Raw genomic sequence first — 27,054 nt, 5'->3', positions numbered from 1 at the left:
CCCTTTATAGAGGTTTCTCCTGGCCCCTTCATTCCCTACTGATGGAGACCCCATTCTATCCCCTACAGTTTCCATAGGTGCTATTGTCATAGGACTATTGGAGAATTAAAGTCCAGAGTGCACCTAAGCAGTTGGTACAGCTTCAGTAAATGCTAAAAGTCGAAGGCAAGGCTGGATGTGAGAAGACAACTAGAAACAAACACCAAAATGGGAAGGTTGGGGGGATTTTGGAAGTCATGCAAAGAAGGTAGAAAGAAGGGAGCCCCCTCTCAAGCAGACTGTGTCAGGAGCATTCACTCAGAGATTCTCCAGCCTTCCTCTGATTGACACTCCAGAGAGATCATGGAGGTTCAGCTAGAGAGAAGATCAGGCATCAGCAGGAAAGAGCGCACATGAGCAGGGAACCGGCCATGACTTACATTTTCCCTACAGTGGTAACCCAACCTAGAATTGTTAAGCCCTGGTCTTCCACACTGATTCCATTCTGACTACAGAATGAAATAGCAATGCTGTTTCTAGCTTAGTTGAGGTTTTCAAAGCTGTTACACTAAGACTGCTGCTTTTAAAACGTATTGAATGAGCCCGGTAGCTCCTGCTATCCATGAACCAGATGCTTGCTGCAGAAACGTGCATCCTGTCCAGCATGGTGTTCATTGTTCTTCCTTAGGTTCCTGGTTTTCACCTTCAGTAACTACAGTTCCATCAGAATACTGGAACACCCCTGAGTACAGTGGGAACCGCAATCTGCGTCTTTAACAACATGTTCAGAAATGGTTTGAATCACCCAAAGTGAGACCACCTGGTGTTCTTGAGGTTTGACATTTCTAAAAAAAAAAAAAAAAAAAAAAAAAAAAAAAAAAAAAAAAAAAAAAAAAAAAAAGTGTTCATTTTCAGGATATTTGGATATCCTTATTTAAAGTTGGGGTTTTTTTAAAGGTATTTTCCCAGTTGGGAGTTATGAGTAACGTGCTCTTGCATAATAATTCCCAGTATGTCCAAAATAGATGGCCCCAGAGCAACCTCCCAGGTACATTCTGGATGCACCTGTAGTCATTTCCCCTTCTCAGCATCTCTGAAGATACTGTGAAGAGTATGTTTCAGCCCCACAGAAACTGGATATGACAACCACAGTCATTGTTGGAAATGTCTGCCTCTCATGCCTCAGCTCTGCTGCTACCAGAGATGACACAGTTGATAAAAAAACAAGGCCCTGTCTTCATGCCCCAGCAACATGAGGTCCTGAGTTGCTACACTTCCCAGTAAAGACTTTGCCCCAGTTTCTGCTATTGGTATTTGCAAGCTTATCGTCCTGGCATCCCAGAGCCCCCACTCCGTTCTCACACACAAAATGTAGAGCCCAACTAGGCAGAAACGGAGAGGGGTGTCTGGGTGGCAGGCCTGACCTGTGTTCTGATCCAAACATGTGGCTGTTGTGTCATCAGAACTTCTCCAGCCCAGCAAAGTTTTAACCTCTGTCTGCCTGGCCTTTGGCTTTAGGACAACCATTGACTTGTGACTTTACTTAAGTCCTCTCAGAACACAGATGGTGCCTGCACCAGTGTTAACTGCCAATCATTGACATAGACCATGGTGGAAACAGAACAGAAATCAATTCCTTTGGAGAGAAAAAATAATAATAATTTTTATACATGATTTTTTTTTACCAACTTTGTTGTATGGCCTTGTTACAGCCTCAAGTAATGCAATCAGCTTGCCTCTCCTACTTTTATGTGGTGGTCAAAAAAGGACTTAAATGAAGGAAAACAAAGAGTGCTGACTACTACAATCACTGTCTAGGACTCACACCATGCCTTTGTTCTTCCTGCAAGCCCCAACTTGCATTGCAAAGGCAAGGGCTGTGCTTGTCTCTCACCCTTTCAAGCAGATTATCTGCATTCCCTCCTCCTGTTCATGGTCAGTCCTATTTTGCAAACAAAGGGAGAAACTGGAAGAAGATGAGTAGCTTAGGGATACCTTCCCCATTGGACTAGTGATCCTTCCTTGGTGCGCTAAGCCCTTGTGGCTAACTGGAGGAAGGGTGACGTATAAACTCTCTTGCTTCCAGAGGTCAAGAAGGAAAATAAGACTTTTCATAAGAGACATGTGATCTGCCAAATTTTTTACATTTATTTCAGATGAAAAAAATATGACTTCAGTTCTTTCAGGAATCTAGGAAAGACATATGTCTTCAAATATGTGGTGGATAAACATGAGAGGAGTCAGGCTGCTTGCCACAGTAGCCCTTGCTAGAGCGAGCTCAGTTCAATTCAGCCCATTGTTACTGAGAACCTATGATGAATGCTTTACATTGAAAACAGTGAGGAAGAACAGAGATGAGTTTCCTGCTAAATTCATAGATTTAGTGGTGACTGATGCTCACAAGCTTGGCATTGATAGGGACAGACAGTGAATGACCAGAGAAACCCAGGAAGGAGAAAAGGTGGTGATAGTCCTAATTCTCTATCTATGCGTAAAGTAAAAGAATTTTTTAAGTTATGTATTTTGATGTATGCATGTATGTAGGCATGAGTACCTACAGAGACCGTGTGTGTGTGTGTGTGTGTGTGTGTGTGTGTGTGTGTGTGTACAGGTGCCTACAGAGACCAGAGGGTATGGAGTCTCTTAGAGCTGAAGGCTGGGTGCTAGAGACTGAACTCAGGTCCTCTGGAAGATCAGCAAGCACTCAGTCTCTGGGCCATCTCACCAACTCCAACAGGACTAACTTTTAAATTTTGAGTCCAGTGGGGAAGGGGGGTGATCATTGGAAAGAGAAGAGCAGCTTAGTGGATTTGAGGGCTAAGTGAGTCCAGAAACCTGAGGATAAGGGCCTCTGGGGAGCACGAAGAGATGAGAAGGCACAGAGTTAACACAATGTAGTTCATGGTGGGTCACATGGTTGGGTTGATTGTGGGTGTCATGTTCTCGTCCCCATTTACAAAACTAAACCAAAGGAGAGGTATGCTCCTGAATGTCACCTGTATGAACAGCCACCAGAATTCCCTTCAGTCAGTAGAACACTGGAGAACATGGTCATTGGTCCGTGTTGGCATGTGGAAGGGGTTCACTGTATAACTGTATGTACCTCATGATTGAGCCTTTCATCTGTCCATGGACATTTGAGTTGCTTCCACATCTTGGCTTGTGCAGCTAATGTCTCTGCGACATACGTGTGCAGAGTCTGTTCACTGCTCTAGTTTGCCTCTTCTAGATGCTTACCCAGAAGAGTAACTGCTGAATCAGACAGCAGCTCTCCTTGGTTTTCTCTTTATGGGAATTTTCCTGTCACTTTCCTTTTTGGTTCATTTTACAATTTACTGTTTACAAGGATTCAGTTTCTCCATATATTGTCAGCCCATGACTATCAAGAATAGTCATCCTAATGGGTTAATACTTCATATGGTTTTGATTTGCGCCTTTCTAGTGGTTAGTAATGAGCGTTTTCCATATGCTTGTTGGGTATTTGTCTATCTTTGAAGAAGTGCCAATTTGAAGTCTTCATTTTAAATCAGATTACTGAGGGATTGTTGTTGTTGTTGTTGTTGTTGACTTCTAGGAACTCCTTCATAGTGTGAACAACCCCATCTCAGGTAAATGATTTTCATAGATTTTCCCCTACTCTTTACATCAACTTGCACTTTGTCAGTTGTGCGTTTTAATGGACAGTGTTCTTAAGGCAGTCTCCCTTGAATAGGGACTATTTTGCTTTGCTTTCTCTGCTCTGATGTCATGTCCAAGAAATTCTTACCAAACCCAGTGTCCTGAAGGATCCCTTACATATTTAAGTTTTATAGTTTAGGATTCAAGACATTTTGAAAGTGTTTTTAAAGAACATAATGGTATTATACATATATAAGGAAATAAGGTTCTGGAGGGCTAGGAACACCCACAACAAAGTTCAGACAAATAAATATCTTGTTTCTACAAAGAATGGTAATTATTTCTGTTTAATTCAGACTGTGGTGCTTAGAGTAGCAGAGAGTCCAGAATTAACTTCTCATATCTGTTAAGGAAAGTAACCATTAGACCAAAAAGTAAGGGAAGGATACGGCCTAGAAACCCTAGATCCACAGACAATAAGAAAGCTCCTACACCCCCAATCTAGATGAATTAAACACCAAACTACAGAAAGGAACTAGACATGACTGTCTTACAACATGTCTTTGTCTAAATCTTTGAGGAATTATAGAGCCTAGAATATCATCTGAAAACTTGAAATCAGAAATTTTGGTAGTTTTTTAAGGGTGGGGGTGAATCTTCAAAAACCTGTTTCTGTAATAGGAATGTTTCTGGAATATCTAGACAAATGTATCATATACTCTTAGGTCAAAATTTTTCTTGTGAGAGGTTATGATGAGCACATGGTTGAGCAGCAACACACACCGAGAAGCACAAGACTGAGAGATGTTAATTGTGGGTAATAAATCTTCACCCATATTTCTCAAAAAAAAAAAAAAAAAAAAAAAAAAGATTGACAGTGGGCAAGATGCCAGTCTACGCTCTACAGCAGATGGTGGCCATCCTGGCTCAGGCCACAGTTCCTGATAAGAAGACAATGGAGGAGGTAGCAGAAGACTCAGAACTGGGTCAATTTCAGGGGTGGTGTTTCCAGCCTAATGTAAAGGACTCTAATGAGGAACTCTGCCCATCCTCACTGGGGCTGCTCAACGTGTTTAGTATTTTCTGAGCAATGATCAAGTGATTGACAGTTTGAAATGATTAGAGGGGTTGATGGGTAAAAACAGCCCTTGATTCCAGAAAGTTCTAGTCTATGGAGAACACTAGGTTTCTGAGTGGGGAGAAGGTCAGTCAGCATGGAAATGAGATAATTTTTTTAAAAATATCTTTTAAAAAATAGATCCTTGGGGGTGGTTTTTTCAAATGAAACTATAAACCCTCGTGCACGTTTTACTACTTCATTTCCTAGTGAGTGGGAGCTTCTCGTTTTCATTTTACACTGCAAAGTGTAAAATGCTACTATTTTATTTCTATTTTAGGCTGGGTACTTATACTGAAATCGCATTCTAAAAATTGTTCCATGAACTCCCTTGCATAATCGTTCAGAAGGGAGAGCTTCTATTTTCATTGTATGCTGTTAGGGTAAATATGAATATATTTATAGCTGATAAAACTTTTGCTAGTCACTTACTTGGGGAAATGAAACTGTCTTTACCTGAAAGAGAAAATAGCAAGTGCCTTACGTGAGGGGTGAGCTAAGGAGTAAAGTTGCCCAGTTGAGGTGAAGGATCCTCAGCCCAAGACATTGACAGTTGTCAGGAAAGATGACAATGCATGCTTGCTTCCCTAGCCATGAAATGCCCAAAGAAATACAGAAATTGATGAAACCCTGTGATGGTGCTGAGCCAACCAACACTGACAGAGGATGCACTTAAAGCTCCCTCTGGACACCAGCTTTTGCAGGCTGCTTTTCTAACCTGGAGCAAAGCACTGATAACAGACCTCTCTACCAAAACGCCATGTGTTCTTTGACATTGTCTTTGTTACTTTTCCTGCTGCTGTGATATAGCGCCCTGACAAAGGTAGCTCAAGGGAGAAAAAGTTTGATTGATTTGATGCACAGTTCAAAGGTACAGTCCATAATGGCAGAGAGGTCCTGGTAGTCAGGGCCTGAGGATGCAGCTGGTCATGTTGCATCTTCAGTAAAGAACCACAGAGAGGGGAATGCTTGCACTCAGTTCACTTTCCCTTTTTATGCATTTCTGGGCACCCAGCTTATAGAATGGTATTTCTACCTTTAGGGTGGGTCACAACCTAAGAGAATCCTTCACAGGCATGCCCTTGTTTCTTTGGTAATTTTAGATCCTATCAAGTTAATTATAACAAACATCTTCCAGATTCTAAAGTCTGGTGTTGAACTGAACCTGCAGATTTCCTATAGGCTCTCTGGGTGAGAAGAGGGCATCTAACTGTGCTCCCGTAAATAACCCACCCATTCAGCATCCAAGCACACCTATTAAACCCAGTAGGTCCCAGAGAGACATGAAAATGAAAAGGTACTCACTGGAAAGAGGAAGGAAGGGGCTCAGTCAGTTAAGAAGAGGATAAGAAAGGGTAATGAGTATGGATTTGATCAAAACATATGCATGCATGAAATTGTCAAAGAGTAATTCTGTAAAAAAAATTTAAGAGTTTCATTGGGCAAGAGAGAAGCATAGCAGTTACCTCCAGTCTAGGAAACAGGTCCAAAATCTGAATCATGAAAATAACAATAAAACCAAGTATGAAATTTACCCTTGTTCATACCCAAAGAGGTACCACATCCAGTTGGCCAAACATCTTTTAAATAGACCTAAATACAACTGAATGCTGTGGAGAATATAAGGATACTTACAATAACATGTTTCCACATTAAATAAGATTTCTAGTCCATCTCATTTCAGTGTTTTTTAAAAAAGTAAAAAAAAAAAAAAAAAAAAAAAAGAGCTTGGAAGTTGAGCTCTACAGTCAGAAAGCTTAAATTAAGCCATGTGGCCTTAGTAGCAAGGTGACTTTAGTAGTCATGTGACTTTAGTAAGTCCCTGCTGGCCTCAGTCTTCTTACCAGAAAAAATGGAAGATTGAGTCAGGAAAATTGAAAATAATAACAAGGTTTTTTTTTCTTTAAACTGAGGGTCTAAGAAATTGTTTGCACATGTGTTGGAAAATAAGAATAAAAAAGAGAGATTGTTGGTCCAGTTATTATTATTGTTGATTTCCAGTTATGGTGTTGACAGAGGAGATTTCAACACAACCTATGATTGACTGTGTCTACAGTGAAAAGTAGCAAGAAGGGCAAAAATACAAAATACACAGTTTGAGGAGAAAAAGAACACAAGGGAATGAAAAGCATCTACTTCAGAAAGCATCTACCAGTCCTACATCTAGAGGAGAGGAAAGGCACCCATGAGCAGAGATGGGGGGCTCAGGAATAAACCTGGGGGGAAAACAGCTCCCTTCAGACAGCTCATCAGTGAGCTCCTCCAGAACACATCAACAGAGTGAAGGAGAGAACAGGAGACAAGGAACCATGCCTTTCATGCTTCCTTATTGGCAGGATCCAGAAGTCAGGCAGTAAAAAACATGTAATGAACTTATAGTACCCAGCCTTGGCACCATAAAGATAAAAGTTACTTGTGGTGAGAGTCTGTATCAGCTGTTTCCAAGTTCTTGGCTTATTAATCAGAAGTGAAGTAAAGGTCCACAAAAGTTACAGAAGTAGCAAGTTAACTGCAAAAGAACAGATCAGATAGGATGTCCAGAGTGACAGTGGGACTGAAGGGAAAGCTCAGTGGTTAAGAGTACTGGCTTCTCTTCCAGAGACCTGTGTTACCATCCCAGCACCTACATTGTAGCTTATACCTGTTTTTAACATTCCCTTCCCATAATGCACAATTATGCTTAGGCATAAGATTGTAAGTAGAGGTGTCTCCCTAAAAATTCACTTAGAAGATACTGCATACCTTATTGCCCATGCACCCCAAACCAGTTCAGACAAGAACAGCCTCCCTACCTTCATACATGGATATAACTGGACATGTGGTTAGGACACTTTGAATACTAACACTCAGGAGTTGGGGACAGGAAGATCAGGTTATTCTTAGCTACATAGAAAGTTTGAGCCCAGCCTGGGATATATGAGACCTTGTCTTAAAATTAAAATAGTTTAGTTAAGTCTTAGTGGCACACATCTGTAGTCCCAGCTACTTGGGGGGTGGGGATGGGGGGCTAAGACAAATGTATCACTTGAGTCCAGGAATGTGAGGCCAACTCAGGAAGCCAGGCTCCAAGTCAGGCTTTTCTTTAAGTTTCTCATCTCTTTGAGCATAAGATGTGGCTCCAACATTACATTCATTTCCTTGTGTTCTTTTTCTCCTCAAACTGTATATTTTGTATTTTTGCCCTTCTTGCTATTTTTTACTACAGACACAATCAATCATAGGTTGTGTTGAAATCTCTTCTGCCAACACCATTAATCCAAAATTCTTATAATTAGCCTCAGGTAGATTCTTAGGACAGAAATAAAAGGCAGCCACATTCTTTACCAAACTGCCACAAGAATAGTCTCTAGCCTGGTTGCTAATATTGTCTCTGCCACATTGCTCTCAGCATTACTATCTTCCAAGCTCCTATGAGGATGGTCCATTAAGCCCCACTTACAGCATTTAAATGCTTTTCCAGTCTAAAGCCTCAGAATCTTACACATTCCCCAAAACAGTATCACCAGGCTTGTCACAGCAATGCCCTAGTCCCTGGTACCAGTTCTATCTTAGTTATTTTTCTGTTCCTGTGAAAAGAATGACTAAAGCAACTTATTAAAAAAAAAAAAAAAAAAAAAACATTTTAGGGCTTTGCTTACAGTTTCAAAGGGCAAGTCCATGACTATAGCAGCAGGAAGCATGACAGCAGACAGGCAGGCATGATGCTATGGCAGTAGCTGACAGCTTGTATCCTGACCCTCAAGTTAGAATCAGAAAGAAAGAAGAGGGAGAGGGAGAGAAAGAAAAGGTGTGGGCTTTTAAAACCTAAATGCCATCCCCAGACAGAGTTATTAATTTAACAGGCTGACAAGCCAAGGACGGGTAAAATTCTGCATAAAGTCATAAGACAGAATACATTGCTTTTGATAATGCATGTTTCCTGACGGGTGAGGAAGGCATTCTTGTCAGAACGACCTAAGACAGACTCAGTCTTGTTTATGAAATAAAAAAGGGGGAAATGTGGAGAGCTTTTTGGGGCTGCTTGGCAGGAATCTGACATTGGCCAAGGATAAGGAAATGGGCTTCAGGCAGGAATCTGACATTAGTAATTATAGGTGGGAATATAAATCTTAAGCTAGAACAAGGAAGTAGGCTTCAGACATGAAAATGACTTTGGGCTAGGACAGGGAAGAAGGCTCAGATACTTTGGCCATCCTGATAAGCCCTTAGAAATAGTGATCACAGGAGTGTTTATGGAATTTTGTTTATTGCCTTGCTTGTTCTTTGATTATTTGTGTTTATTGTCTTGCTTGTTCCTTGACTTTTTGCATCTATTGTATTGCTAGTTCCTCAACCTAGAACTGACCTTTATATTTGCATGTAATTAAAATGGTATAAAAGCAGATTGGGAAAAAATAAAAACCTAAATGCCAACCACACCTTCTCCAGTAAGGCCACACCTTGTAATTCTTTTGAAAATAGTTCTGCCAATTAGGGACCAAGCATTCATATACAGAAGCCTATGGGGGACATTTTCATTCAAGCCACTATACTTTGCCTAAATTAAACTAAAATGATCAGAAGGTTGATTGCCTTAATAAATTCATTCTGGTAGCAAGGTTAATTAGTCTAACACATACAACCTCAGTGTTTTGTACTTGTATAGCATAATGTGTTAGGGAGAAAATGTGACAAGTATTAACAGAAAATTAAGATTAGGTGTGACAAATGACAGGAAATGTTGTTGAGGCCATAGACGTGTAACTTGGTGCAGCCACCATGGACATCAACATGAACACATCTTTAAAAACCTGAAAAAATAGAACTGCCATATGACCCAGCTAAACCACTCTTGGAATATTCCTTAAAGACAATGTGTCCTGTCATTTTATACCCTACCACATCCATGTTTGTTGCTGCATGAATCACCATAGCAGTGAAATGGAACCAGCCAACATGCCCATCAACAGATGAATGGATAAAGAGGTGGTATATATAAACAATGGAATGTGATGCAGCCATAAAAAAATGAAGTTTACAGGAAAGCAGATAGAACTTGGAATTGTTACAGTAAGGTGACCCAAATTCAGAAATGCAAACACCACATGCTATCTCATTTGCCAAATCTTATTTTAATTGTGTGGGGGGGGGGGGGTAAGTAGATAAGATCATGAAACACGTGTGACATGTAGAAAAGAAAGGCACAAGCAGGAGGGGTATGGGAACAGGAGTGGAAGAAGAGAATTAATTAATAAAGACAAAGGAGGGCTGGTGAGATGGCTCAGTGGTTAAGAGCACTGACTACTCTTTAGAGGTCCTGAGTTCAAATCCCAGCAACCATATGGTGGCTCACAACCATCTATAATGAGATATGATTCCCTCTTAGTGAGTGTCTGAAGACAGCTACAGTGTACTCACATATAATAAATAAATAAACCTTTGGGCTGGAGCAAGCAGTGCTGGAACAAGCAGGAGAAGGGAAGGGGGGGGGGAGAAAAGAAAGAAAGACAAAAGAGTCGGGTATGGTGGTGCATGCCTTTAATCCCAGCACTCCACAGGTTCAGGCAGAAAGGTGTCTATGAGTTCAAGGCCAGCCTAGTCTACAAAGTGTGTTCCATGACAGCCAAGGGCTAACAAAGAAATGCTGTCAGACAGACAGACAGACAGACAGACAGACAGACAGACAAAGGAGCTAGAGAGATGGAACAACAGATAAGAGTCCTGGATGCTCTTCCAGAAGATCCAAATCTGATTCCCAGCACCTGTGCCCGCCCCACATCCCAGTGGATCAGATGCCCTCTTCTGGCCTCCATAGGTATTACAGGTGAATGGAGCGCAAATTTACATGCAGGCAAAATACCCATATTATGTAAAATGAATAAATAAACTTTTAAAAAAGAAAGAATATATGAAGGTATGACAACTAAACCCATTATATACAACTAAACCCATTAGTTTAGGCACTAATGTTTTAATAAAATAAAAAATGATACTATCATTTGTAGAAAATTGATGCGTTATCTCTTTTTGTTTTGTGGTGTCAGGGGTAATTATACATAGTGAGCAAATGCTCTGTCACTGAGCTGAGCCCCAGCCCTGAATGAGTGGTCTTAAAAGAGGAACTTAGTCTGCTTTTAAACTAACGGAAAATAATTAAGATTACACTTCATTTTTCATGATTTTCTAGAGACTTTTTTAAACGTATATACTTCTTTTACATTTTTGTCTAGGCAAGTTAGTTTTAACTGAGTAAATAGGTATTAGAGACAAAAAAAAGTCAAGACAGACATTAGCAATAAACAACCCAGACCACAAAGATGGCAGTTATGCCTGGGGTAAAACAGCTTTTGTCTTGCAGAATAGAAAGTTGTACTATGGCGATAGAAAGTGAGTAGTCACCAGCCTTGCTTTACTTGACAAGGGTTTTGCTAAGAAAATACATCCTACAGGAGTGGTCAGCATCCTGAGTTTAAGAAGTCCAGAAGCATATCTATGCTGTGGATATGGAGTCTGCCCACATCCACAGGAGCATGAGAATCATACTAATGGCCACACCTCCAAAAAAGTGACTCCCCTTTTCCCAGCAGACATCAGTTACCAATGACTCCCCCACTGTGGGTGGAGCCTCATGACCCCTACCTCCATCCATACTAGAATTTCTGACCCACTTGATCTCCTATAGGTCTTGTGTAAATCCACCTTCTGTGAGTTCATGAGTGCAGTGGCCATCTCGTGACCAGAAGACAGCATTTTACAGGATTCCTCACCATTTTTTTCTCCCTCTCCAATGATGCTCGCTGAGCCTTGGGATGGGTTGATGTGAATATCTCGTTGAGGGCTAAGTACTCATACTTACTACAATCAGTTATGAGTCTTTACTTTGCTGCTCACTGATAAAAGATACTTCTCTGACGATAAACATTTAGAAGGCAGTCTGATAATATGTCCACTTAGTAAAACAACAGTAGTAGATTACACACATACACACACACTTATCACAGTCCCAGCAAAGGCTTATGATACCAGACATGAAAAATTATCTCCTATGGAAGACACCTTAAATACAATCTGAAAACAGTTACTTATCCTCATAAATGGGGATCATCGGACCCCCATTTTTACATATGTTTAAGGCCAACTGTGTTTCTTATCATATGCTTCACCAATAGCAAAATGGGTTCCTTGAGAAGAAATGAACTCACCATCCTTCAAATTGCACCAACTCCATGTTCTGTTAGTTGAATTTTTATTAGCCTTTTAGTAGCCTTCCTTTTGTTAACTGAATAGAAATAATAAGTCAGAACCCCAAGGAATAAAGGGTTAAGGGTCAGTATTCTAATATGTCATTGTCAGTGTGTTGGTTCATGTCACTATGAGTTTGGTGGCCTGGTCATACAACTTTGAGAGCTAATATTTACAGGTTGGTGCTACTGCCTCATGTGTACCAATTACTGGCTAAGGTCAGTAGTCAGCAGGATACAGAAAGCAGGAAAATATTAGTTCCTACAACCTTCCTGGTCTCAGTCCCACACAGAACGCCCTATCTGCTCCTAGTACCATCGGCATAGTATGTGCTGTGTATTCCAGGGCCAGATAGCAACGTAGTTAAGCCTGATGAAAAGGTGCTCTTCAAAGGCATCCGTTCAGAGTATGCCATTCAAAGGCAGGCCTGTTATTCCAAGTTCTTCCTAATATTGTACTTACCTAGTACTGTTTACCATGCCTTTAGGACATTCCTAAATGGCCAGTGGGCTTTAACCTAGATATGTCCACTTCCTTCACAGCGATGGCACAGGGCTTATTAACAGCAGTGGAACGGGACTAGTTCTCTATTTCTGACCACTTCGTTCTACTTGATGATCATTACTATTTTAAATATAATTTTATGGGTCATTGGTGTGGTGGATGATTCTCTGCCTCCCTCCCTTTTCCCCCCCATTGTCAGAGACTTGCTCCTTAAGAACAAAGAGTAAATATCAGTGTAGATGTGCTCACAGCTTTATGATGTATGGCTTCACCTTGCTACCTGGATAGTTGCCATCTGATACAATGAATGGATTTAAGTGGTTCCCCAAAAGAGGCAGATTGTGTAGGCATCTTTGGAGACACGGAGGCTAATCCAGTATGTAGACAATCCAGTAATTGCTGGGTTTAGCATTATCCAAAATGTGTGATGGACACTTGGGTGAGTGGGGGGGGTGTAGTATACATTTGGACCTGTTACCATTGTCTGGGGTTTCTCCATTGGCAGTTGTAAATGTGTACATCGTATGAATGCAACCTAGACCCACAGCACAAACAGACTAACAGCATCCTAGTGTCCCAGTGCATGTGTTCCAGGGACCAGCAGACCAGCTGTGTCTTGTCACGCGTATGTCTGGATTTCTCAGCTGACAGCTGTTCACGTACCCTCACGATGGCACTTCTGGAGTTGACTTGCATACACTCTTACTCAGTAATTAACTTTTCATCCTTTGTACCTCCTCTACACATCTCAACTAAAGGTCACAGCCATGTGCTTGTCCATCGCTCTCAGCCCTGAGTGCATCCTGCCTGGGTTTACATCCTGCCTGCTTACCTACTGGATTGTACAACTTTGCATGAGTTCCTTTACCTCCCTGCTTCTCAGTTTCCCTGGGTACGAGGTTTACAAGCCAGCACAGAACTGGTCCATTAGTTGCTTCACAGCAGTGGCTGTGACCCCTTAGACAAAGCCTTGCATATAGGAGTACAGTTGTATGTGGCAAAGCGGGATTCATCTGCATGTGGAAGAAAAGTTAGATGTTGGCTCTTGTGAAATTTTCTGGTGCAGACAGACTTTCCTCTGTCTTGGCCTTGGATTATAATTTATAAGCCAATCTCTGTTCAGTCTTTTTTATTTTAATAGGCACATTAATTTGTATGGCTGTCTCGTGTATAAAATACTGTTTTGAAGCATGGCCACACTTGGATGGATAAGTCAAGCTATCTAACAAATACATTAGTTATCAGACTGTGATAAGAACACGTATGCTTTCTTGTCAGTTTTCAGGAATATTCCATATTGTCACTAACTACTCACTGTGTGGTGGCTCTCAGATGAACTTTTTTTTTAATAGTTGTGGGTTCTTTGACCACCGTGTTCCAATTCCTTATATCCTCCTAGCCTCCTCATCCACATTTTCTTTTCTGTGCCTATGAAATCTATGATTGACTGTACATATGAGTAAACTAATGCAATCATGTCTCTCCATGCCTTCCTTATTTTACTTGTAAAATGTCCTATGTGACCATTTATGTAGTTACAAATAATAGGTTTTGTGCATTTTATGCTATACTGTCTTCAACTGTGTACATAGCCTATGCTTCCTTTATTATAGAGAGTTAGCTACTGAGAATTATGCTGCATTAAGTACATGGGTACAGATATACCATATTTATTTCCTTTGGAAATACGCCCAGCAGTGGGGTTTCGTTTTTAATTTTATAGGGAATTCTCAATGGTTCCTCTTCTCTGCGACCTCACCAACACATACTAAGCTTTACTCTTCTAATAACAGCAATCCTATTGGGTTTTTTATAATTTTTTGAGACAGGCTCTCACTATGTAGCCCTAGCTAGCATAGAGCTCCTTATGGAGACCAAGCTGGCCTCAAGTCACATAGATCTGCCTGCCCCTGGAGTGCTGAGGTTAAAGGTCATAGCTGCCCTCTCATCATTATCTTTCCCATTTGACTCTTAGTAAATGTAGGACTTGCAGATATATTCCCAAATCTCTCTGCACTCCGTAATTTCTTTGCTAAGTAGAACCTGTTTTTATTCTGATATAAGCCCCTTTGTCTAGTTTTGTTTTTGTTTCTTCATACCTCAAAATGAGGTATAAATCCAATATCCAGAACCTTCATAGTCCAGACCAGCATGATGGAATTCCATGCTTACTCCCGTGCTTCCGTTGTACTCTGAGATCCCACGTTTGAGTCTTTCATACACTTTGAGTGGATATTTGTATCTGGAGAGAGACAAGATCTGTTTTCATGCTGTAAAGTCAGACAGTTTTCCCAGTAGCATTTACAGAAGTGATTTCTTTCCCTGTTGTATGTTCTTAGCACCTTTGTCAGACCCACTGTCTGTAAATGTATGGGTTTATTTCTGGGCTCTCTATTCCACTCTCCTGGTCTGGGTTCTATATAATACCATGACAATGCTGCTTGGGTTAATGCAGCTTACGTTATATCTGTAAAGGGGGTAGTACAATGCTTCTTGCTTTGTTACTTTTCTTATAGATTTCTTTAGTTATTTGGGATCTTTTGTGGTTCCATACTGTTGCCCAGGGAGAGACATAAAGCAACATGTAGTCCTCTTCCCAGAGTCCTAATGACCAACTGAAACATGATTCCCCTGAAGTTCCCTCTAAAGAACCAATGAGTTTATGGCTTCCTTACAGAGTATAAGTGAGAGGAGTGAGGGGATCCCCACAAGCTGTACCTGAAAAGCCTTATCCAGCAGTGGTGTGGGCTTCCTGTAGCCCTATCTAGTCTTTCTTGATTGATATATAATAAGTATATATACATGTAGTCAGAGATACAGAGAATATACATGCTTTTTATATAATATATATATATATATATATATATATATATATATATATATATACACTTTCTACTTCTATATATACTATACACACACTCACACAAACACACACTCTAACCCTTCCCCAAAGCCACATGCAGAGTCACCAGATGGGAGGAAGCAGTTGGATGTAGCAAGAATCTCCTTGCTATGCTGGGGTATAAACCACCAACAAGCTTAGCTGAAATGAAATCTTTCAAGGGAACACATCTGAATGCCCCAAGATGGCAGTTGCTTGTCACTCACAACACATTCCAAAAGAAAAATAATAATTAAGAGGCATAGCCAGATTTTAAAAAGCCATCTATTGCCATAGGAGCTCCTTAAAATATATAAATATGCATACATTAAAAGTTTAAATGGAGTTACCCTATGTTCCAGTTAGGTTTCTATTGCTGTGATTAAAACCATGACCAAAAGCAACCTGGTGAGGAAAACCTTACAACTTCCAGGGATTAAGGATCTTCATGGAACATGGGGTGGGAAGAGCCCCCAGGTAATAGATGACTTCAAGGAGATAGTGTTTTCCTGACACAAGAGAGGATATTGCACATATGAACTCACAGCATTTATAACAGCATGAACAAAACCTGGGCAAGATGAAACCAGACAATGTCCAAGAATGGGAGGGGAAGGTGGGCACAAAGTTCTACCTCAGTGAGGAGTAGAACTGTTGGTATTTGATGGCTACTCAGAGAAAGAGAGTTAGGCTTCTTTAATGGTCACTAACAGGTCAGCCATACTTCATAGCAGGCTCTGCATTGAAGGCAACAAAAATTGGACATTGTTGTTGTGGTGGTGGTGGTGGTGGTTGTGGTGGTGGTTGTTATCGTTGTCGTCGTCGTTGTTGTTAGTGGTGGTGATGGTGGAGAAGGAGGAAGTAGTGGTGGTGCAGTTTAAGAGTAGGGTGGAGAAGAACAAGAAATTGAGTCGGTAGAAAGTTAGTAGGGGAGGATCTAGGATAGTAGTCTCAGCCTGTGGGTCACAGTCCTTTTGGGGTCACATATCAGGTATCCTGCATATCAGATATTTACATTACAATTCATACCAACAGCAAAATTACAGTTATGAAGTAGCAATGAAGTAAGGTTATGGATGGGGTCAGCACAATGTGAGGAGCTGAAGGAAAGGGCCGCAGCGTCAGGAAGGTTGAGAAGCACTGCTCTAGGAGGAGTTGGTGGAGGAGGTGAATATGATCAGAATACATTGTATGCAATTCTCAAAGAACTGATAAAAATACTGCTTTTGTAAAAAGAAGCAGAGCCAGGCCATGTTCTGTGACATACTGATATAATTCTAGAACCTGGGAGGCAGAAGCAGAAGAATTAAGAGTTGAAAGACAGCCTGGGCTATATAGTGAGAACACCCATCTTGAAAGAGAGGGAGGGTGAGGGGGAAAGGAAGAGGAAGAGAGAGAGAGAGAGAGAGAGAGAGAGAGAGAGAGAGAGAGAGAGAGAGAGAAGAGAGAAGAGAGAAGAGAGAAGAGAGAAGAGAGAAGAAGAGAGAAGAGAGAAGAGAGAAGAGAGAAGAAGAGAGAAGAGAGAAGAGAGAAGAGAGAAGAAGAGAGAGAATGAGAATGAATATGAGAATATTGCCCAGGCTGACCTCTGTCTAATTTTAAACCCTCTTAGCTCTTCAAGTAACTAGAACTGTAAGGCATATATCACCAAAACTGTAAGGTATTCTTTGACTCCTATAAATAATATTCATATTTCAGTATGGGTTACATTGGATTGCATGTAGATTTGCTTGGACAATAAGAACATCTTAACGATATTAATTCTTCTAGCCCACAAACACATAATATCCTTCTGTTTGTCTATATGTCTCCAATTTCTTTCCTCAATGTTTTATCATTTTTCACTGTAGAGATCTTTAGCATCATTGGTTAGATTTATTTCTACGTGTTTTGTGTCCCTATGGTAAATGGGGTTTCCACTTTAGGACAATTCACTGCTAGTACATAGAAGTGCTGCTCGCTTGTCTGTGTTGATTTTTGTGTCTTATAACTTTATTTTTAGTTCATGATCATAAATGATGGACTCTTCAGGGTTACCTATTGTTAAAAACCATGTCATCTGAAAGTAGTAACCATTTAGCTTCTCCCTTCCTTGCCTTTTATCCAAACCCTTTGTCTTTATTCCAAATCTGCTTGTTACTGATGGCTGAATTCCTCTGAATTCATTATCTGACAGATTATTTCTATTTGCGTTTTTATCAAGTACTTCCACAATATCAAATTTAAGATCCCATTCAGTGGAGAATCCAGGACCTTTGCTCTCTCTGGCTGCAAGAGTTTCGGAGACACAATGGGTTGAATCTTGAGCAGTGGAGACAGGTGTTTTAATGAGCTTGGGCTTCCTGTGCTGCAGGAAGTTTAAGGCATGCAGAAGTCAACCAGTCAGCTTTCCGCTCCGTCTTCCTCCCACTCACTCCCCCGCCGGAACTTTTTGATCACTCCCACTGTAGCTGAAGCAGGCACCCAGGTCTGCTGCTCTTGTTTGATGTGTTCACATGATTTGTAGATCTGTCTCCCTTTCCCCTGGGATCAGCAGCAGCAGTGTTCATAAAGATCTATGGGAAATCGCATAGTATATGCAGGGAAGGAAGCCCACCCTGAGTCCCACAGTTTAGATATTTCAAACTTTAAAAAAAAATAAATAAATAAAAGTGCATCTAGCCATAGGCAACAAACATACTTTTAATTATCTAAGTCGTTGTCATTCTGTGTGCCCGTGTACACATGTGTGTGGAGGCTGTACGTAAGTACCTTCTCATGCAATAAAATACACTGGAGAAGCAGCAAGACAGTAGGCTGAGCTGCAGAAGATTGTAGACATTTACATGGCAAAGCTGCTGCTAATAATTAGGGAAGGAATACCTGTATCCTTTGTACTTGGAGGCTACAGCTATCAAAGTGCCAGCAGACTGTGTAGATCTGTACACTCTCACCCTTACTCTTTCTGAACCAAGAGTTAATTTCTTGTTAACAGTCGTCATCATCTTTGGTGTCATTATAAGAGCAGGTATAGCATGCTGATTAAAAATCCCAAGTAGGCCAGGCACAGTGGTGCATGCCTTTAATCCCAGCACTTGGGAGATAGAGACAGGTGGATCTCTGTTGCGTTTAAGGACAGTCTGGTCTACATAGTGAGTTTCAGGACAGCCAGGGCTACATAATGAGACACTTTTCTCAAAAAAAAAGAAAAAGAAAAAGAAAGAAAGAAAGAAAGAAGAAAAAACAAAAGAAAAAGAAGAGGAGGAAGAGGAGGAGGAAGGGGAGGAGGAGGAGGAGGAAGAGAAGTAGACAATCCCAAATCAAAGCTGTGATGGTTGAGCTGAGCAAAAGAGGGATTTTTCAATGTTTCTTTTAACAGTGTATTAAAAAACCCCACAGACACTGAGTTTTGACAGGGCCTTCCTACCATCTTTGTGGTTGACAAGAAAATGATAATGCTTTCTCTGGCTCGAGAGCTGCAAGAAGATCCACAGCACCCCCTCTTGTGTAGAATGGCTCTCGACAGGACTGACGGGGACAGAAATTAATAGGCTTCCCATTGTTCTCGGCATCTTTGCCAGGATATTTCATTAGTGTGAACAGTGAACCCTTTGTCATCTTGCCTCACCACTTGACCTTGGCGATTCTCAATTCTACTGGTGCCATGAAGGACGGAGGTGGCAGGCACGAGACAGCCACCGGTTATTGGAAGCAGAAGCCTTGCTGACCCAGTATGAGATTAACTGCTCCTTTGCAGTTTTTATTCTAGGGCATTAGCACTGTCTGGTTATCTTGCTTTGGTTGAGAAATTCAGGACAATAGCAGTGCTGATGGTAATGTTGGCAATCTCCCTGTTTGTTTTGCAGGTCACGGCCAGGGGCTTTGGGCCACTGCTACAGTTTGCCTACACTGCCAAGCTGTTACTCAGCAGAGAGAACATCCGTGAGGTCATCCGCTGTGCCGAGTTCCTGCGCATGCACAATCTGGAGGACTCCTGCTTCAGCTTCCTGCAGACTCAGCTCCTGAACAGGGAGGATGGCCTGTTTGTGTGCAGAAAGGACAGTGCGTGCCAGCGCCCCCAAGAGGACCATGGGAACTCTGCCGGAGAAGAGGAGGAAGAAGAAGAGACGATGGACTCAGAGACAGCTAGGATGGCTTGCACCACAGACCAGATGCTCCCAGACCCCATCAGCTTTGAGGCCACTGCCATCCCAGTAGCAGAGAAAGAAGAAGCCTTGCTCCCTGAGTCTGAGGTACCCACAGACACCAAGGAAAACTCAGAAAAGGGTGCACTGACACAATACCCTAGATATAAGAAGTACCAGCTTGCATGTACCAAGAATGTCTACAGTGCACCCTCACACGGTACCTCGGGGTTTGCAAGCACATTCAGTGAAGACAGTCCTGGCAATAGTCTCAAGCCGGGCCTCTCCATGGGACAGATCAAAAGTGAGCCACCCAATGAGGAGACCGAGGAGGAGAGCATCACACTCTGCCTGTCAGGAGATGAAACTGACATCAAAGACAGACCAAGAGATGTCGAGATGGACCGAAAACAGCCTAGCCCTGCCCCTACCCCCGGTACCCCTACTGGAGCCACCTGCCTGGACAGATCCAGGAGTGTGGCCTCGCCTTCCTGTCTGCGGTCTCTATTCGGTATAACAAAAGGTGTGGAGTCAACTGGCCTGCCCAGTACATCTCAGCAACACTTTGTCAGGAGTTCAGCATGCCCTTTTAACAAGAGCATCTCTCAGGGTGACCTTAAAACTGATTACACCCCTTTGGCAGGGAATTACGGACAGCCCCATGTGGGCCAGAAGGATGTATCCAACTTTGCAATGGGGTCGCCACTCAGGGGGCCTGGGCCGGAGACTCTCTGTAAACAGGAGGGAGAGCTGGACCGCAGGAGTGTCATCTTCTCCGCAAGCACGTGTGACCAACCGAACACTCCAGTGCATTCATATTCTGTGGTGAGCAGTTTGGACAAAGACCTTTCGGAGCCGGTGCCAAAAAGTCTATGGGTGGGAGCTGGCCAGTCCCTCCCCAGCTCCCAGGCCTACACCCACAGCGGACTGGTGGCTGACCACTTGCCAGGAAGGATACGGCCCAACACCAGCTGCCCGGTGCCAATCAAAGTCTGTCCTCGCTCACCTCCGCTAGAGACCAGAACCAGGACCTCCAGCTCCTGCTCCTCCTATTCCTATGCAGAGGACGGGAGCGGGGGCTCCCCCTGCAGCCTCCCTCTCTGCGAGTTTTCCTCTTCACCCTGTTCCCAGGGAGCCAGATTCCTTGCCGCGGAACATCAGGAACCAGGCCTGATGGGAGATGGAATGTACAACCAAGTCCGACCCCAAATTAAATGTGAGCAGTCTTACGGAACCAATTCCAGCGACGAATCTGGATCATTCTCGGAAGCAGACAGTGAGTCGTGTCCTGTGCAGGACAGGGGCCAGGAGGTAGGGAATTTACATAAGTTCAAGCGTATGACCTGCTCTCCCAGTCCTTTACCTGAATTTTTTGTCTCCCCAAGCATTACTCTCAGATCATTCTTATATGTTGTCATAGTTAGGGTTTTATTGCTGTGACTAAACACCATGACCAAAAAGCAACTTGAGGAGGAAGGAGTTTGTTTCATTTACACATCCATGTTTCTGTTTATCATCAAAGAAAATCAGGACAGGAAATTCAAACAGGACAGGACCCTGGAGGCAGGAGCTGATGCAGAGCCGTGGAAGGGCGCTGCTGACTGGCTTGCTCCTCCTCGTGGTTTGCTCATCCTGCTTTCTTTTAGAACCCAGGACCACCTCCCTGAGGGTGACACCACCCACAATGGGATGGGCCCTCCTCCATCAATAACTAATTTAAGAAAATACCATCCAGCCAGATCTTCTGGAGGCATTTCCTCAATTAAGGGTCCCTCCTTCCAGATAGCTCTAGTTTGTGTGTCCAGCTGACATGAGACCAGCCAGCCCAGGTGTCAAGTTTAAAGGTGACCATAAATGATCTGGTGACATTTCTTCTGTCTCTTCCTTGGAGGCAGGATGCTGCAGTGTGATTCAGAATCAGCCACTTCAGTCTTAGAAAGCCCTTTATATCTGACCTGGATTCCAGTGCTCAGTGCGCAGGGGCTGGCTGAGTGCAGTGCACACGTAGGGTTCAGATACTTTCGGTCTCCGCCCCTTTTCCTCTGCTGCCGCCACACCCCTCTCTTCCACCTGCTTTGGAAGACCGACCTCGTCTTTGCTCTTTATGCCTTCAGTGCAAAGGAAAATGAAGAAGCTCTTTCAAATTGATTAATTGGGAGTGAGTAGGTCCTCACAAACGTTCTTTTCCTGCATCTTAGAAGTATTTCTTGTCGATAGAAGACTCGGGGGGGGGGGGGGGGACCCTGTGTCTGTCACAGTGCACGACAGAATGCTCATCACCCATCTTAGATGTGGGATCCATCCAGAAGTGCCTTGTTGGCACACAGAACTATGTCAGGGCTTGTTTCTTTCCCAGGGTCCAACAAATGGGAAGAAGACATAGATGTGGTGGTGAGGTTTTGTCCAGCCTGAAAGCATTGTGCTTTGTGGGTAAAAGGCATCTAATGGCCTCATCTGTGGCTCACTGTCTCTGGGAGTGGACGTGGGGACAGCACTGGCTACAGCAGAAGCAAGACTCACATGACTATGAGAAAGAGGAATGGGAGTCCCAGAGGTCCCTAGCTCACTAGTAATTTGAATGTTCCCTAGACAAACCTAAGCATGTCTAGGTCATGACCTGGTACCCACTGCAGCGTCTTACTGACTGACAAAGAACCAGCTCAAAACTGAGACTGTGTCTCACACCCATCTCAGGAGCAGAAGCGAGCAAACCCGGTGGCAGGTCTTGCCCCTGTGTTTGAAGAACACAGAAAAGAGAAACACATGTTGGGAATATGACTTCATGATATGATGCCAGCCTACTAGGACCTGGCTCTGGAAATCCATTTTAAAAATGAAAAGGAGGGGAAGAAAGAGAGGAAGGACAGGAAGGAGGTGGCTGCCCATGAGACCAGCATGCTCAGTGTTGGTCTGCTCTTCAGATATCAACCTCTTACTCAGCAAAGATTAGCTCTACAGATGGCAGTGATGCCTCAAGGGGTAAGGTGAGGTAGCCACAGAGCCGAGTGCGATGTATTCAGCATCCACAAGCTGGTGGGAAGAACACACATGAGCTTCAGCTTCAGACACCAAAAATGAACTCCAGAGTTGCCTCGAGCTAGCTTGCGGACACACCCTGGGTTCACTTCCTCTTCTTTGCTAGTCAGCCTGGTCCCTGCTTTCCTGTTACTGTCTGGCAGAAATAGAGAGACAGGAAAACCCCCTGAAAAGGGTTTAATTTAGGAAATAGAAATTATGAAGGAAATCTGAATGGGCACTGTTCCTATTCGAATATTACCTGTTCAAGTTCGGGATTGGGTTGCTATCAATGCCCAAGACGTGGCAGCCCTGGTCCTAACCTTTAGGAGCAAGGCTTCCTAAAACCAAGGATAGGTGTATGTTCTGTCCTCATGGGTTCTTCCTTCCCACAGCCTTCGTGAGGTCTGCTGCTTGTCCCTAACCGTCCTTAAGTGTGCCTTATGCAGAAAGCTAGTCACTGAGTCGTGCTCATCCCACAGCTGATCTTACCAAGGACTGGTAGAGGAAGCACAGATGCCTGAGTCTTCATTGTGTCTCAAAAAAGAGGTTACGCATCTTAGGAACTGTCAGTTTCAGATACCCAGTGCCCATCCACAAGAGCACACGTCTGTTGTTGTTTGGTTTGGTTTTGTTTTTTTGTTTTATTTTGTTTTCTGATTGGGCTCTATCCATCTCCACCTTAGAACTACAGGGTGAGGATTCAGTCAGGCTGTGTGATAGCCATGAATTGCATTTAATTTTTGTCTTTACTTTTCAAAACGAACGTGTTGTTCATTCATAAGCAGTGAAAGACGCCTTTGCCAAAATTCGATGGCGTTTCATGAGTCACACTTCAACCCTCTTGTTAGCTCGTGTTAGGCAAGAGGGTGATGGCAAAGCTGAAGGGTGTGTGTGTGGTCCCAGTCCCCCAACCTCCCCCCACTCCCCAATAAAGGGATTTATTTTCTCATAACCACCCACACCCTCAGCACAATGACCCCCATGGGAGTCAGTGACTTGCTTCAGGAGTTACTTGGCCTAGGTAGACGGTCTACCCCAAAAGTACACTGAAATCCCATGAGTTTTAACTTGTTTTCTTGAACTGATCCGTTAAAAAACACCAGCATCTATGTAGAATTCTGTGCATAGTGCTCTTAAATGAGGTTTAGGTGTTTTCTTCCAAGTTAAACCAGGAGAGACAACTGAGTCTGGAACAGCCTGGGTCCCCTCTCTGAAGCAGCTACCACCAAAGTGCTGCTGCTTCTGTAAGGAGCCTGGACGTTGGACCAGAAGAGAAACGTTAGCATATCTTACCGTCTGTAGAATCAATCTACCGCCATGTTAAATGACTCTCCTAGTTCATGAAACACGGACTTCCCCCCATCCTTTTCACCTTACCGTAGCTTTGAAAAGGCTTAAATTATTGGGTTGGAAAATTGGCTCAGTAGTTACAAGTGCTGGCTGCCATTTCAGAGGACCCAGGTTCAATTCCCAGCGCCCACACGCATGGGTGGCTCACAGTCTTCTGTAACTCTGGCCTCAGCAAAACGCTGCACATACATGGTGCACAGACCAGACACACAAAGCAGGCAAAACACCTATACACACACACAAAAAAAACAAATTTTAAATGAAATATAATTTCCATACTATAAAATGTACCCTATTAGAATAAAAATCCCAGTGTTTTTAATATTTTCACAGTGTTATGCAGCTGTCTTCAGTTTCTTTGGCTCCAGCATGTCTCCTTTGTCCCAGGAGGAGCCCTGTCCCCAGTAGCAGGCCCTCCTCATGGCTTCTTTCTCTCCATCCCAGGCAACCACTAACCGCCTCTGTCCTGCACTAGATGTTTTGTATAAATGATATTTGAGTTTCTTCTTTTGTATTTCAGATAGGATATTATTTTTAAACTATATCCCTTCCATAGATAACATACACCATTGTGTTTAGCTCCACATTCTGGTTGCCGAGACATTGTGTTAAGCCCTGCAGCATTTTATTGATCTGTCATTGTTTGAGGGGGTTTGGTGGGTTCCACTTTCTGGATGTTTCTGAGGAATGGTGTTATGAACGTTTTCATGCAAGGGTTTTGAGGACAAGCTTCCAGTTCCTTCATTAGGCACCTCTGAGTGGAACTGCTATGTCACATGATGACTCTGTATGTAACCTTTGAGGAACTATTCAGCCACTGGCCAAGGCAGCCCTACCAGTGTTGCATTCCCTCCATCGGGCTAGCTTTTCTTCTCACTGCTAACACTTAACTCTTCTCCGTGTGTCTGTCTAATGGATGTGACATGGCATCTCCTTAGGTTTACAAGTTTGTTTTTAGATTTTGAAAACTGTACAGGAGTCACAATCCTTTTCTGAGCAGTGCATGCCCTAGTAAGGACCCCAAGCGTCTCTATTGTGGGTTTAATAACGAAACACTGGGAAGATGGTTTATTTCCCTATCCAAAGATACTGATTGGTTGGACTTGCTTTGTTGGCATGCTTCATTTGGAGAGGAATAAATATATAAAAGTGCCCAGCTAGAGTGGCATATAGTTTATAATCCCAGCATTTAGGAGGGTCACAAGTTCAAGGCCAGACTGAACTATAAGGACCTGTGTTAAACAAAACAAAATGAAAACAGTTGTGTGTGTGTGTGTGTGTGTAGGGGGGGGAGGAGGGGAACAGGGGAGCAACCAGTGAAATAGTACAGAGAAGCCATGAGTAATTCTCACCAGGGTGATAACTTGGATAGTCTGTTTGGTTGTCTTTTTTCTTCTTCTTTTTTTATTTAAATATATTTTTAAATCATTGTTCTATTATTCTTTGACAATTTCATACACAAATTTAATGTACTTTTAGTTTTTGGGGTTTTTTGTTGTTGTTGTTGTTGTTGTTGTTTTGGTTTGTTTGGTTGGTTTTTTGGTTTTTGGTTTTTTTGTTTTTTGTTTTTTTTGTTTTTTTTTTGTTTTTGTTTTTGTTTTTTTTTTTTTTTTTTTTTTTTGAGGGAGACAAAGTCTCTTTGCATAGCCCTGGCTATTCTATAACTGAATCTATAGACCAGGCTGGCCTCTAACTCACAGAAACCTGCCTATACCTCCCACATGCTGGGATTAGAGGTGCACCACCATACCATAAATTTTTTTTATCATTTTCAACCCCAATTACCATCTCTCAACCCCCTTCCCTCTGAACCCCTTCTTCTTCTCAACTGACTTGATAGCCGTCTGTGCGAGAGTTTTACAATTATTTCTGTAGTTCAGTAAATGAAGCATGTTTTTACAAGTGTCTGTAATTGGTCTGCTTAATAAAAAGATGACTTTGAATGGCAGCATAGGGCTGTATTCATGATTAAAACAGTGTTTTCATGTTGTCTAGAACATGCTCAGTGTTTGGAATTCCTAATGTTAGATGCCTGGAAGAGGAAACCATTTGACACTCACCACACTCACAAGGCAATTCCTTTCTATTACCTGGTTTTATTCTTCATAGCTAGCCCAGAAGCTGCACAGGGCAAGTATTATCTCTGACTCACAGAACCTCAAGAGGTCTGGGACAGAGAGAATGGGTTCCCTGGGACCACAGCGTTAATTCCTTGTGGTCTTAGGAGAGAATCCCAGGTATCCTGGGAATAACAAGCAGAAAGACGGTGGTGCAGAAATATCTCTTGGTCTTGGAGAGCCAGTACATTGCCATGGTCTCCAGGGTACCCACTCAGCCTGGCCCTGTGTACCTATGGCTTCCGCTCATGTCTGATAAGGGCAAAATATAGAAGCAGGAATGGTTTCACAGGCCACTCTTCTTCTGGGACTCCAAGAGAAAACAGATTCTTGTTTTTGGCTTATGCTTCAAAATCTACTTCTTCTCCCTTCTTCAGTAGTCTCTGTCCAGCAAACCAGAGGCAATGGGCAAGCAAAATGTGTGTTTATAAGCTATACAAAATGGGCAGAGTGTCACTGTCACAATTCCATAAAACCTGTGCAGAGCAAATGTGAAGAAATGCACCACAGCAGTATTGGCATTGTTTAAGAGTGGGAACCTTTCCTCTTTTGTCTCAGATTTGAATTCTTTATAGGAAATTAGGTTTTCAATTATATTTTAATGGAAATGGTGAGAATAGCATAGGCTACAGAATATGAGCAGCTGTTAGCAACCAGTTTTCCGTTTGATGCACTGCATCCCAGCCTCCCTGCAGCCTGCCCAGCCTCCCTGGTCCATGCTTTCTCTCTGGCCATGTAGATATGCTGAGACAGCAGATTTAGGTCTCATGCACCGTTCAGAAGGTCCTCTTCCCTTTGCCATCTCTGGGTCAGAGGTCCCTGGTGACACTGCAGGAATCTATTTCACAGACTGCTAAAAAGCTGGGACTCCCACCAAGTCTAAGCTTCCTCTGGGCATTGCTGACAAGCAGTGGAGGTCGCATACTGGGAAATGACCTCTAATCCTGCACTTCCTGTGGGTTCCAGAGGCAGGGAAAGAGCACTTTGTCAAGACTGGTACGACCAACAAGAATATATTATGCAAACCACAGCAGTGGCCTGTAATGCCCTCTTTCATGTTTGGCCTGCTCAGTGGCTATTCCTCAGTCTCCGAGCCTTAACCAAGAGCCAAAGCAGTTCACACCT

General features: G+C 42.7%; 1 protein-coding gene across 6 annotated transcripts in view; it reads left to right on the top strand.

Annotated features, from left to right (window-relative positions):
- The window catches only part of Bach2 (BACH transcriptional regulator 2), a 336,474-nt gene that overhangs the window by 294,113 nt on the left and 15,307 nt on the right, over positions 1–27,054 (top strand). For all 6 annotated transcript variants that reach the window (XM_076924034.1, XM_076924037.1, XM_076924036.1 and 3 more), the window contains one exon: positions 19,166–20,755. In XM_076924034.1, the coding sequence (XP_076780149.1) occupies positions 19,166–20,755 (1,590 nt within the window). The remainder of the gene's footprint in view (positions 1–19,165; positions 20,756–27,054) is intronic.

Source organism: Arvicanthis niloticus, chromosome 25 (assembly GCF_011762505.2).
Source record: "Arvicanthis niloticus isolate mArvNil1 chromosome 25, mArvNil1.pat.X, whole genome shotgun sequence".
NCBI lineage: Eukaryota > Metazoa > Chordata > Mammalia > Rodentia > Muridae > Arvicanthis > Arvicanthis niloticus.
The sequence above is the reverse complement of the archived record's forward strand: the minus strand, read 5'-3'. Positions and strand labels throughout refer to the sequence as shown.